This window comes from Lithobates pipiens, unplaced genomic scaffold (assembly GCF_037356315.1).
Source record: "Lithobates pipiens isolate NorthernLeopardFrog02 unplaced genomic scaffold, aLitPip1_a1.2 Scaffold_19, whole genome shotgun sequence".
In the NCBI taxonomy this organism is placed as follows: domain Eukaryota; kingdom Metazoa; phylum Chordata; class Amphibia; order Anura; family Ranidae; genus Lithobates; species Lithobates pipiens.
The window spans coordinates 273,487,183-273,501,955 of record NW_027507764.1 but is presented as its reverse complement, the minus strand read 5'-3'; the positions used below and the strand labels follow the sequence as shown (position 1 = coordinate 273,501,955).

Below are 14,773 nucleotides of genomic sequence, written 5' to 3'. Positions count from 1 at the left end.
CCCACACTGGACCACCAGGGACGCCACCAGACCACCAGGGAAAAGGTAATCCTCCCTAGACCACCAGGGATGCCAGTCAGCACAATGGATGCCAATCAGTGCCCATAATGGATGCCAATTAGTGCCCACAATGGGCATCACTGATTGGCATCCATTAGTACAGTATAACACCAATGCTGCCTATGAGTGCCCACCTGTGCCGCCTATGAGTGCCCACCTGTGCCGCCTATGAGTGCCCACCTGTGCCGCCTATGAGTGCCCACCTGTGCCGCCTATGAGTGCCCACCTGTGCCGCCTATGAGTGCCCACCTGTGCCGCCTATGAGTGCCCACCCATGCCAATCTGTGCCGCCTATCCATGCCCATCTGTGCCGCCTATCCATGCCCATCTGTGCCGCCTATCCATGCCCATCTGTGCCACCTATCACTGTCCAGCCGTGTCGCCTATCAGCGCCGCCCATCAGCGCCGCCCATCCGTGCCGCCCATCCGTGTCCATCAATGCCACCTCATCAGTGCCACTTCATTGGTGCCCATCATTGCCGCCTTATCAGTGCCCATCAGTGTAGCCCCATCAGTGCCCATCAGTAAAGGAGAAAACATACTTATTTACAAAGTTTTGAAACTGAAACAAAAAAAACATTTTTTTTTCAAAATTTTCGGTATTTTTTTATTTGTAGCGCAAAAAATAAAAACCGTAGAGGTGATCAAATACCACCAAAAGAAAACTCTATTTGTGGGAAAAAAATGATAAAAATTTCATCTGGGTACAGTGTAGCATGACTGCGCAATTGTCATTCAAAGTGCGACAGCGCTGAAAGCTCAAAATTGGTCTGGGCAGGAAGGTGTTTAAGTGCCCTGTATTGAAGTGGTTAAATATCCTTATTAGCAATGACAGAGGTCAAATGTTTTCTGTAAGTCTTCACAAGGTTGTCACACACTGTTGCTGGTATGTTGGCCCATTCCTCCATGCAGATCTCCTCTAGAGCAGTGATGTTTTGGGGCTGTTACTGGGCAACACAGACTTTCAACTCCCTCCAAAGGTTTTCTAAGGGGTTGAGATCTGGAGACTGGCTAGGCCACTCTAGGACCTTGAAATGCTTCCTACGAAGCCACTGCTTCGTGTGTTTGAAAGACCCTGCCATGTTTCATCTGATGGGAGGTGGTTTCATTCTTTCATGTACATGAATCAGTCATCCTGTTTTCTTTCTAGAGAAACAGACCCAAAGCATGATGTTGCCACCCCCATGCTTCACAGTAGGTATGGTGTTCTTTGGTTGCAACTCTCTCCTCCAAACACAAGTTGCGTTTCTAACAAACAGTTCTACTTTGGTTTCATCTGACCACATGACATTCTCTCAATCCTCTTCTGGATCATCCAAATGCTCTCTAGCAAACCTCAGACGGGCCCGAACATGTACTGGCTTAAGCAGGGGGATGTGTCTTTCGCTGCAGGATCCGAGTCACTGGCGGCGTAGTGCGTTAATGATGGCCTTTGTTACATTGGTCCCAGCTCTCTACAGGTCATTCACTAGGTCATCCTGTGTGGTTCTGGGATTTTTGCTCACCGTTCTTCTGATCATTTTGACCCCACGGGGTGAGATCTTGAGTGGAGCCCCAGATCGAGGGAGATTATCATTGGTCTTGTATGTCTTCCATTTTCTAATTATTGCTCCCACAGTTGATGTCTTCACACCAAGCTGCTTGCCTACTGCAGATTCAGTCTTCCCACCCTGGTGCAGGTCTACAATTTTGTTTCTGGTGTCCTTCGACAGCTCTTTGGTGTTCACCATAGTGGAGTTTGGAGTGCGACTGTTTGAGGTTGTGGACAGGTTACTTTTATACTGATCAGTTCAAACAGGTGCCATTAATACAGTTAATGAGTGGAGGACAGAGGAGCCTCTTAAAGAAGATACAGGTCTGTGAGCGACAGAAATCTTACTTGTTTGTAGGTGACCAAATACTTATTTTCCACCATAATTTGCAAATAAATTCTTTCAAAAATCAGACAAAATGTGATTGTCTGGATTTGTTTCCACATTTTGTCTCTCATAGGTCAGGTATACCTATGATGACAATTACAGGCCTCTCTAAATTTTTTTTTTTTTTTTTTTTTTAGTGGGAGAACTTGCACAATTGGTGGCTGACTAAATACTTTTTTGCCCCACTATATATTATACACACACACACACACACACACACACACACACACAGTGCCTTGCAAAAGCATTTACCCCCTTGACCTTTTACCTATTTTTAACATTACAGCCTTTAGTTTAACCACTTGGGTACCGCGCTATTGCCGAATGACGGCATTAGCGCGGACCTAGATTTCCGGGACTACGTCTATTGACGTCGTCCCGGTTACGAGCGGCCTGCGCGCCCCCTGAGGGGCGCGCGCGGCGCGCTCTGTGATCGGCGAGTCTATGAGACTCGCCTGATCACCGATCCGTGCAAGGGGTCGATCCCGACCCCTTATCACGTGATCAGCTGTCAGCCAATGACAGCTGATCATGTGATAGAACGGAGCCGGTAATCGGCTATTATTCCTCCTCGCGCTGTGAAAAAAAAAAAGCCGATCACCGGCGGCCGTGATCGGGACATCAGTCCCGATCACGGCCAGCAATGCAAGGCACCACATGCCACCTGCCAGTGCCCACCTGCCTCCCGCAGTGCCATCCTGAAGGATAAATAAAAGTAAAAGTAAGTGCCCCCCGTCTGTGCCCATAGTGCCCACAGTGCCACCCACAGTGCCACCCCACAGTGCCACCCCACAGTGCCACCCAATCTGCCTCAAAGGTGCTGCACCCCAGTGCCGCCCATCAGTGCCGCCCATCAGTGCCCAGCAGTGCCGCCCATCAGTGCCCAGCAGTGCCACCTATCAGAGCCACCTATCAGTGCCCATCTATCTGTGGTACCTATCAGTGCCCATCTGTGCCACCCATCCGTGCCACCCATCCGTGCCATCTTATCTGTGCCCATCTTTGCCCATCAGTGCCGCCTTATCTGTGCCCATCGGTGCCGCCTTATCTGTGCCTATTAGTGCCGCCTTAACTATGCCTATCAGTGCCCACCAGTGCAGCCTATCAGTGCCCACCAATGCAGCCTATCAGTGCCCACCAATGCAGCCCATCAGTGCCGCCTTATCAGCGCACTTCAATGAAGGAGAAAAATGACCCGTTTGCAAAATTTTATAACAAACTATTAAAACATGATTTTTTTTTTTTTTTGCATCTTTTTTTGTTTGTTTAGCAAAAAATAAAACTCAGAGCTGTAACTAAATACCACCAAAAGAAAGCTCTATTTGTGGGAAAAAAATGATAAAAATTTCATTTGGGTACAGTGTTGTATGCCCGCGCAATTGTCAAAGTGTATCAGCGCTGAAAGCTGAAAATTGGTCTGGGACTGAGGGGGGTTTAAGTGCCCAGTAAGCAAGTGGTTAAAAAAAAAAATGTAATCAATTTTATGTGATGGATCAGAACACAACAGTCTAAGATGGCGAAGTAAAATTATAAAAATATAAACATAAAACTATTTTTCAGAAATAAAAAACTGATAATTGGCATGTGCATGTGTATTCATCCCCTTTGTTATGAAGACCATAAAAAGCTCTGGTGCAACCAATTACCTTCAGAAGTCACATAATTTGCAAAATGATGTCCACCTGTGTGCAATCTAAGTGTTACATGATCTGTCATTACATACACACCTTTTTGAAAGGCTCCAGAGGCTGCAAAACCTAAGCAAGAGGCACCACTAACCAAACACTGCCATGAAGACCAAGGAACTCTCCAAACAAGTAAGGGACAAAGTTGTTGAGAAGTACAGGTCAGGGTTAGGTTATCCAAATCTTTGATGATCCCCAGGAGCACCATCAAATCTATCATAACCAAATGGAAAGAACATGGCGCAACAGCAAACCTGCCAAGAGGCGGCCACACACAAAAACTTACAGGCCGGGCAAGGAGGGCATTAATCAGAGAGGCAGCACAGAGACCTAAGGTAACCCTGGAGGAGCGGCAGAGTTCCACAGCAGAGACTGGAGTATCTGTACATAAGACAACAATAAGCTGTACGCTCCATAGAGTTGGGCTTTATGGCAGAGTGACCAGTAGAAAGGTATTACTTTCAGCAAAAAACAAAATGGCACCTTTTAAGTTTGCGAAAAGGCACGTGGGAGACTCCCAAAATGTATGGAGGAAGGTGCTCTGGTCTGATGAGACTAAAATTAAACTTTTTAGCCATCAAAGAAAATGCTATGTCTGGCGTAAACCCAACACATCACCCAAAGAACACCATCCCCACATTGAAACATGGTGGTGGCAGCATCATGCTGTGGGGATGTTTGTCAGCAGTTGGGACTGGGAAACTGGTCAGAGTTGGAGGGAAAGATGGAGGGTGCGAAATACAGGTATACTCTTGAGCAAAAGCTGTACCACTCTGTGTAATTTGAGGCTAAGACAGAGGTTCACCTTTCAGCAGGACAATGAACCCAAACACACTGCTAAAACAAAACTTGAGTGGTTTAAGGGGAAACATGTAAATGTGTTGGGATGGCCTAGTTAAAGCCCAGACCTCAATCCAATAGAAATTCCCTATATAATCCCTCCCGTACTGGGAGTGCCTCAGTTTTGTAGCAAAGCAATACACGTTCATACGAAAGAGGGACGGGACCTCTGTGTCCCGTGATGTACTTCAAAAGAAAAAAAGGATTTTACAGGTATTTTCTTTAGTCGTAAATCACGGGACACAGAGCCATAGTGATAATTACTATGTGGGATGTTCCATAGCAATGCCAACTGAAGGGAGGGAGAAGCAACAAAAGTAGGGCACCCTGAGATCAGGGGACTTATATTGCTGCCTGCAGTGTACATGGCACCCAAAGGCGACATCTTCATGTCTTTTTACATCCACCTGATAGAATCTGGTAAATGTATGGATTTAAGACAAAGGTGCAGCCTTGCAGATTTAAGTCATGGAGGCTTGGTGATGCACTGCCCACGAAGCACTAACAGCCCCAAAGGAGTGTGCTTTGATTTGAGAGGGTGGAATCTACCTCTTTAAACCATAAGCTTGAACAATTTCTTATCAAATCCATTTAGAAATAGTAGATTTCTATGCTGCCTGTGCTCTTTTAGGACCTTCAGGCAACACGAATCAAAACATCAGTTTTTAATCTGAGCAGTTGCCTTTAAGTAGATTGACTGCTCTCACCACAAGAGAATGTAGTGATCTTTCTTCCACAGAACAGGGTTCTGGAAAAAATTAAGGTAGAACGATATCCGGGTTTAGATAAAAAATAACCTGATACTACCTTCGGTAAAAGGTTAGGATGAGGACGCGATACTACCTTATCCTTGAATAATAATATAGCTCTTTACCAGAAAGAGCAGCCAACTCCGATACCCTTCTTGCAGAAGATATGGTTACCTGAAAAAACAGTTTCCTTGTCAAAAAAGGACCAAGGGAATATGTCGTATCGGCTCAAAAAAGGCTGTTTTTGTAATGCCGATAGAACTAAATTCAAGTCCCAAGGTTTCAGGGGTGACCTAACCAGAGGATTAAGCCGCATTACCCCCTGAATAAATTTACGAACCAGAGAATGTGAAGCAAGTGGTCGTTGAAATAATACCGATAAGGCCGAGACCTGTTCTTAGAAATAAACCGACCTTGAGTACTTTCAAAGTCCATCTGCAGAAAGTCAAGGATTCTACCTATGACCTATTTCCTGGGGTGCCAACCCCTGGTTTCATACCAGGAGACATATGCTTTCCAGACTCCATAATATAGGATTATGGAGGCCAGTTTCCTTGCATTAACCAAGGTAGATACCACCGAACTTGACAGTGAACGCTTCTCCAGAATGTGGATCACAATAGCCAAACCATTAAGTTTGAAAGGTAAGGTGGAATACCGGACCTTGCCAGAGAAGGTCTGAACGTGGTGGTAGGGTCAATGGGACCCCTACCGCCATCCTTATGATTTTTGCATTCCAAAATCTTCTGGTCCACACCGGGGCCACAAGAATCACCGACCAGATCCTGCGAAGAAGCCGTGGATGCAGGCAGAAAAGGATGGAATGCATAAATCAGTAAAACTGATTCGACGGGAACACCAATGCACCTGTTCCATATGCTAGCGGATCCTTTGTTCTTAACACAAATTTGTCACTCTCTTTGTTGAACCTGGATGCAAACAGAACTACGTCTGGGTTCCCCCATCTTTAAACTATTGTCAGAAAGATATCGGGGTGAAGGAACCATTCTCCCAGTAACAAATGCTGGCGACTCAAATAGACCACCTGCCAATTTTCTATTCCTAGAATGAAAAACTGCCGATAGGCAAGGTACACGGTTTTCTGCCCAAGATAGGATATGATTCACCTCTCTCTGGGCCGCATAAACTTCTTGTGCCCCCTTGGTGACTGATATAGGCCACCCACGTGGCATTGTTGGATTGGACAGGACCCAAGCGCTCTGCCCGAATCTCTAGAATGTTAATGGGCAAGGTCATTTCTCATCTGGACCACATTTCTTGGACAGTTGCCTCTTCCAGGAGTGCTCCCCAACTTAAAAAAGGTTGGTGTGTGTTACCACTTTCCAGGTAACTGGTAGGAAGGATTTTCCCTTTTGCAGATTTTTGGCTATCAGCCACAAACTGAGGCTCAGGCGCACCTATGGAGTCAGACACATTGGGAAATCTAAAGCTTGGACCATCTTGTTCCAAGCCAATAGGATACTGTTTTGCAGCAGCCTTGAATGAAACTGAGCATAACGAACAGCCTCGATTGTAGCCACCATCTTTTCCAACAACCTCATGCAAAGCCGAATCAAAGGTTTCTTTTTTGCTTTGACCACCTGAATCAGTTCCTTTTATGGTGCTGATCTTTCTCTAGGTTGAGAGCTCAACCTAGGTATCCCAGGTAGTTGACGGTGGTGACCATACTTCGGTCTAAACGGCCTACCGACTGATCTATCAAGAGCAGATTGTGTAGGCAAGCTATAATCGTTATACCTTGGGCCGTTAATCTGGCTAGAAGAGGGGCCAGAACCTTTGTAAAACATTCAAGGTGCAGTAGCTAGACCGAAAAGCAGAGCTACAAACTGAAAATTAAGATTTCTACCTTAAAAAGTAAATATATTCCTAGTGAGCGGGCCCTTGAGAACTGCAGAAATCTTCCCCCCACTCGAGCGAGCGGGGGCGCCCCTCATAAGGAGGCTTTAGTATTTTGTTTTGTAGGTTTCCTCCCCCAAGACTTCTTTTGTCCCTGGGGTTGACCCTGAGGATTACCTCTTGAACTTAATGGTGGAAGCCGTCGTGACTGGCTGGAGGCTGATGTCGCTGGCACTGGAGAAGGAGCTAGTTTAAATGAAATGTATTTACTCCTTTTCTTAAAGGGGTCATTTCCCCTAGAAATTCTTTGGATGTATTAACCCAAAACAGCAGTTTTACCGCAGAAAGGAAACTTAGCCAGGAGTTTTTTGCATGATGCTTTGGCTGACCAATTTTTCAACCATAGTATTCTATACATATGTACCAGCCCAGCGAAAGGTGTTAGGCTTGAAGATAGAATCTCTCATAGCGTTGACTGCAAACATAAAGCTACTAGGAGCTTGCCAGATCCTGGGCCTGCTGAATAGGGATAACCTTGAGCACATGCTAAAACTGGTCTCTCAAGGATTGACATAGCCTGTGCTGACAGTAATTGCTGAGACACTCAACTTGTCAGAAAAATAATGTTTTTTTAATAGGAATTCAAACTTTTTATCCGTTGGATCCCTAAGCATTTGAGCATTGTCTGCTGGACAAGTCAAACTTTTATTCAGAATATATAGCAGTGTCAATAGCTGGTATCTCCCACCTTTAGTACATTTTTTTCTTCCATAGGATAAAGTGTGAAAAACATTTTAGGAGGGAAAAAAATGCTTATCTGGGTGATCCCACTCAGAATACATAACGCTTTCCAGCAATGAATGGACAGGAAAGGCATGTGTAGCTTGAGAAAGCTTTAGTGAACCCAAACGAGAAGTGGACACTCAGTTTAGGGTAGCATAAATGTGGAGCGGACCAATTCAGTAAGAAATTGCAGCCACAATCTCAGATTGTGAAGCTGATCCTACCACATTTGACCCCTCAGAAGAGGAGTCATTAGCCTCTTCACGGTCCCCTGAGAGAAAACATCTTCTCCCGCCCCAGATCCCCTGAGGGTCCTGGGTAATGGAAGGGAACCGGTTACATTTTATCCCATTTTATCCGCTAATCTGGAGGGATTTTTTTTTATTTTTTTTTTTTTTTTAAAGGCTTTCAGAGCTTGAGGGAGACCCTTTTAGCCCTTTTTTGGGGGTTTCTACCTCCCCTTCTGACCATAGCTCGATACATAACTGCAGAGGTATTACCAGAAGAAAAGCATCCACTGCATGAGCAATAGTCCAGCCCTGTCGCTGCTATTAATGCTCAGCCGATGCTAATAGTAAATGTGTCAATAGGAATGCCTGTGTCACCAAACCTCTTACATGCCCCTTTTTGGTCTTGTGTCCCTCCGGCATCTGCAGCCAGCAAAAATGTATAGTTTTTTAAAGAGACTACTGTGCTGCACTTTGGAGGACACCAATGCTGTGCTAAGCCCTGCCCCCTCCATCGCATCGCCCCCCCCCCCCCTTTCTTTTTCAAAAGAAAATTTTCCCACGCTAGCGGAGACCTCCGATCCCTCAGGATCGGCGTGTGTGGGAGGGATGGTGAGGAGGAGACAGGAGAGAAGCCGGCGGAAAAACGTAGCAGCATCGCTGATTGTTTTAGCGTCCCCCTTTCCAGGGAGAGGGGTGAGCTTTTAGTCCAGGTGGGGGGTGTCTCTGGAGGAAACCCCCCCAAACTTACCGGAGGTCTGAGCTGCTAGCTGGAGGAAAAGCTTCTGCTGACACAGTGTGATTCTGAGTAAAGCATGATAAAGGTACGTGCTCCATACAGCTCCCAGTGGTGACTCTTAGGCATGACAACATTTACTTTTTTCTTAAAGGAGAGTTTTCATAAGAAAACTTAAAATTCCTTAGAAAAACTCCACTTGCCTTTCCCGCCGCAGGGTTTTCTGTGGTAAAAACCAACAGACCCAATCTTCACCCCTCACGGTGAGTTACATTACCAAATCTTCAGGAACCAGAGACCATCAGGGAACCCACACCCCTGGACCCGTAAAGCCTCCGCCAGAAAAAAAACGTTATGGCTAAAAAAACAAAGCTCTGGATCCCGGGGTCCAACTCTCTAAAAAGAGAAGCATTACAGGCAAAACCTTGTTTCTTTGGACACGAGGCCCGGGTACCATTCAATTTGGCCTAAAAAGACACTTTGAATGGATCCGGCTGCATAGCTAGCCCCAGCAAGGACTGCTCCGGTGGAGCTAAACACAGCACATCTTTACTTGTGGTCAATACCTTAGACACTGGCGAAAAAGCTGAGTTACTCCTGATATGGGAGGGAGTATATAAGGAGGCAACTTCCTGTTTAGGGAGTGCCAGTGTTCAGCACCTGAAGGTGGCCTATAACCAACATAATAATTACTATAGCTCTGTGCCCCGCGATGTACGATTAAAGAAAGGTGGCGCCACAAAATATTGACTTTAGGGGAGTGAATAGTTATGCACATTGACTTTTTCTGTTATTTTGTCCTATTTGTTGTTTGCGTCACAATAATAAATAAATCAAACATCTTTAAAGTTGTGAGCATGTTCTGTAAATTAAATGATGCAAATCTTCAAACAATCCATGTTAATTCCAGGTTGTGAGACAAAACATGCCAGAGGGTGAATACTTTTGCAAGTCACTGTGTGTGTATTTTATATATATATATATATATATATATATATATATATATATATATATATATATATATATATATATATATATATATATATATATATATATATATATATATATATATATTATATAGATAGTGGCAGCACGCAGGTAAAGTCACCTGGTTGTATCCAGGATGGGAAATGTGTGCCCCAGATTCAGGCTTTATGCAGACTTGTACAACTAGTGGGGAAGAGTTAATGAGCCCAGCTGAAGTAAGTGGGCTCATTAAGACCTATACAAAAAACCCCAGCATGCTTAGGGAGATTCTCCATCCTGGAACCAGTTTTGTGTTTGTATAGGTTGGGGAGTGTGACACCTGTTCTGTGCGGTGAGTTAACGCCTGTGTGGCAAACCTCTACAACAGAGACAGGGACTGGTGCAGCACAAGGCTGCACTCAGTTGTTAGACAGGGAGTCTAAGTGTGTAATTAGAGGTCAAGCTGACCAGGATTTATTTTCATGTTTTATTTTTGTTTGGCTGTTATATGTTTCACTGCATGTAGCATAAATAAACTGCATCTTTTGTTTTTTTGCACCTACGACGCTGTCTGCCGTGCCTAATTTTGTGTTGTGAACCCATCCAGGGGGTCACACACACCCGCTGCAGAGCTAACCCCCTCACAATATATATATATATATATATATATATACATATATATATATATATATATATATATATATACATATATATATATATATATATATATATATACACATATATATATATATATATATATATATATACACACACACACACACATACACATACACACACACACACAGATATATATATACACATATATACACACACACACACACACACACACTGCTCAAAAAAATTCAATGCATTTGGCTAGAGTCAGTGTTCCTACTGGTAGCATGAGGCGATACCTGGACCCTATAGAGGTTGCAAAGGTAGTCCAACTACTCCAGGAGGGCACATCAATACGTGCCATTACCAAAAGGTTTGCTGTGTCTCCCAGCACAGTCTCAAGAGCATGGAGGAGATTACAGAAGACAGGCAATTTAGGAGAGCTGAACTGGGCCATAGAAGGTCCTTAACCCATCAGCAAGACTGGTTTCTGCACCTTTGTGCAGGGAGGAACAGGATGGGCACTGCCAGAGCCATAAAAAAAATCCATGGAGGGATGTACAGACCTCTACAGGCTAGACAATGGCACCCTGACTGCCATTAGGTATCAGAATTAAATCATTGGACCAATTGTCAGACTCTATGCTGGTACAATGGGTCATCCGTTCCTCCTAGTGCACAACAATGCCTAGCCTTATGTGGCAAGAGTATGCAGCCAGTTCCTGGAGGATGAAGGAATTGATACCATTAAATGGCCCCCACGCTCGCCTGAATTCAATATAACACCTTCTGAGACATTATGTTTTGATCCATTCGATGCCGCCAGGTTCACCTCAGTCTGTTCAGGAGCTCAGTGATGTCCTGGTCTAGATCTGGGAGGAAATACCCCATGACACCATCTGTCGTCTCATTAGGAGCATGCCCCAACATTGTCAGGCACGCCTACAAGCACGCAGAGGGCAACATAAACTACTGAGTACCCTTTTGAGTTGCTGCAATTTTTTCAATGTGATTTTTGGGGTGTCTTTGAATTCAGCCCTCTGTAGGTGGATAATTGCCATTTCTATCAAACGATGTGGCATCCTTTCGTTTTGAACACATTACCCAGTCCATATCAGTATAGATATCCAACAAATTTTTCCCCTATTGAGATCTGATGCATTTTCAAAGTGTTCCTTTAGCTTTTTAGATAGATAGATAGATAGTGGGTAAAATAATTATTGAACATGCCACTATTTTTCTAGGTAAATGTATTTCTCAAGGTGCTATTGACATGAAATTTTCACCACGTCGGTAACAACCCATGCAATCCATACGAAGTAACCAAACACAAATAAAGCTCAGAAATAAAGTTATGTGTAATAAAATGGAATGACACAGGGACAAAAAGTATTGAACACAAAGAAAGGAGGTGCAAAAAAAAGGCATGGGAGGCCAAGACACCAGCTAAAATCTGTTAGTAATTAGAAAGCAATCCTACCACTTGTCAGTGCAAATTATTATCAGCAGGCATCTTGTGATGGGTAAAAGCAAAGGGCTCACTCAAGACCTTTGCAACCTTATTGTTGCAAAACGCACTGATGGCATTGGTTACAGAATGATTTCTAAACGTCTGAATGTTCCAGTGAGCAGTGTTGGGGCCATAATCTGGAACTGGAAAGAACATAATTTCACCATAAACCAGCCACAACCAGGTGCCCCTCGCAAAATTTCTGACACAGCAGTGAAAAGAATTATCAGAAGAGTTGCCCATGAGCCAAGTACCACTTGTGGAGAGCTTCAGAAAGACCTGGAATTAGCAGGTACAATTGTTTTAAAGAAAACAAAAAGTAACGCACTCAACCCCCATGGCCTGTATATGCATGCTCACCACTCAAGAACCCATTGGTGAAGAAAAAGCACGTTGAAGCTTGTTTAAAGTTTGCTGTACAACACTTAAACAAGCCTGTGAAATACTGGAAGAATATAGTTGGTTCAGATGAGACCAAAATGTAATTCTTTGGATGCCATAATACACACCATGTTTGGAGGTCAAATGGCACTACACATCACTCCAAAAAACACCATACCAACAGTGAAGTATGGAGGTGGGAACATCATGGTGTAGGGCTTCTTTCAGCAAACAGCACTGACAAACTTCTTATCTTTGAAGAAAGGATGAATGGGAAAATGTATCAAGATATTCTTGATAAAAATCTGCTGCCATCTACCATGACGATGAAGTCAAAATAAGAGTGGAAATTTCAGTAAGACAATGATCCCAAACACAAAGCCAAAAGAAACTCTGGTTTCAAAGAAAGAAAATAAAGCTGCTATAATCACCTGATTTGAGTCCAATAGGAAAATCTATGAACTAAAGATCAGAATTCATAGAAGAGGCCCATGGAACCTTCAAGATTTAAAAGACTGTTGGCGTAATGGGCCAAAATAACAATTGAGCAGTGCATGCGACTAGTTTCTCCATACAGGAGGCGTCTTGAAGCTGTCATTACCAACAAAGGATTTTGTATAAAGTATTAAATACATTTCAGTTAGCGTGTTCAATACTTTTTCCCTGTGTCATTCCATTTTATTACACACAACTTAATTTCTGAACTTATTTGTTTTGGTGTCTTTGTATGTATGGATTCCACGGGTTGTTACCGACGTGATGAAAATTGAATGTCAATAGCACCATATAGAAATACACTATATTACCAAAAGTATTGGTACCACTGCCTTTACACGCACATGAACTTTAGTAGCATCCCAGTTTTTGTTTGTATGGTTCAATATTGAGTTGACCCACCCCTTACAACTATAACAGCTTTAACTCTTCCTGGAAGACCATTCTTCCAGAAGCGCATTTGTGAAGTCAGGCACTGATATGAACAAGAAGGTCTAGCTCGCAGTCTGCGCTCTAATTCATATCGAAGGTGTTCTATCGGATTGAGGTCCGGATTCTGTGCAGGCCAGTCAAGTTAGCCTCCCCCCCCTCAAACTCACTCATCCATGTCTTTATGGACCTAGCTTGTGCACTGGTCAAAAACATTTGGTGGAGGGGGGGCAGGGGGATTTTGGTGTGGGGCCGCTTCACAGGGGTTGGGCTTGGCCCCTCAGCTCCAGTGAACTCTTAATATGGTTGTAAACCCTTTACAACCACTTGCACCTACAGGTAAGCCTTAATCTAGGCTTACCTGTAGGTGCAAGAAATATCTCCCAAACCTAAAAGGTTTAGGAGATATTTGCAGAAATAGAAGCAGCAATGTCTACGGCGCATGCGCTGTAGACTTGGGCGCAGGCGCACTGAGTATGCCGCTTCCAACGGTGATCATTCAGTTAGTGGCAGCACCAGCACGCATGCAAATGAGTGACGTCATCGTGGCTCCGGCCAGTCATAGCATCGGAGCTGCGATACTCGGAAGTCACTCCGGGATAGATGGCGGCATCAGAGGAGGCGAACGAGGGTCACTTCGGGGGCTTCGATCTAAGAAGTTATTCATAATGAGCTAGTATGCTATGCATACTAGCTCATTATGCCTTTGCCTTGCAGGGTGTATTTATTATTTGTTCCCCGGGGCTTTACTTCCTCTTTAAGGCATCAGCATACCAAGACATCTTGGACAATTTCATGCTCCCAACTTTGTGGGAACAGTTTTAGGATGGACCCTTCCTGTTCCAAGATGACTGTGCACCAGTGCACAAACAAGATCCATAAAAACATGGATGAGAAAGTTTGGCAACAATTCAGCACAATTTGTGTGTAAGTGCTGCAGGAATTGTTTATAGTGTTTATTTTGTGCTGCTTTTGGAGGATCTAGGCAGTCTCCTAGCTGACTGCCCCACAGATCTTTTTAACTACTTGCTGCTCTCCTATTTGCATTTGAGTCAACACTAGCAGACAAGGAAAATGCTTAGTAGAATGCCACTGTCTGCTGTTGCTCTCCCAACATCCCTTCACAGGCAGACTATTGATTGACTGCAGAAAAAAAGTGAGGTCACCAACCTAACTGTGCTGTCTGGCTGAAATCCGTAGAACCCAAGTCTGGATGGACAAAATTACAAATCATTTAGCAGATATAACAGCCCCGTCTATGTAGTTCAACAGTGTGTTTAGCTATTTGTAGTTCAGCTGTGTGTTTAGCCATTTGAGAAAAAAACTTTAATCAAAAAGTAAAAAATATAACATACTGCCTTTTTTTCCAGTTCAATTCTAAAAGATTTTAGTTGTTCTTCCGTTTGTTCCCAGGGGGATATTTTCTGCAACATCTGTTCTAGCTGACATCTCAGGGTTTTATTTTCCCTAAAATTAGGAATAAACAGAACATTTAAAAATCTTGACACTATGATGACTTCA

The 14,773-nt window shown here is 43.9% G+C and overlaps 1 protein-coding gene across 4 annotated transcripts in view; it reads right to left on the bottom strand.

The window, feature by feature from the left end:
- ICE1 (interactor of little elongation complex ELL subunit 1) overlaps nt 1–14,773 on the bottom strand; it is a 464,643-nt gene that overhangs the window by 365,299 nt on the left and 84,571 nt on the right. For all 4 annotated transcript variants that reach the window (XM_077491941.1, XM_077491944.1, XM_077491942.1 and 1 more), the window contains one exon: nt 14,608–14,719. In XM_077491941.1, the coding sequence (XP_077348067.1) occupies nt 14,608–14,719 (112 nt within the window). The remainder of the gene's footprint in view (nt 1–14,607; nt 14,720–14,773) is intronic.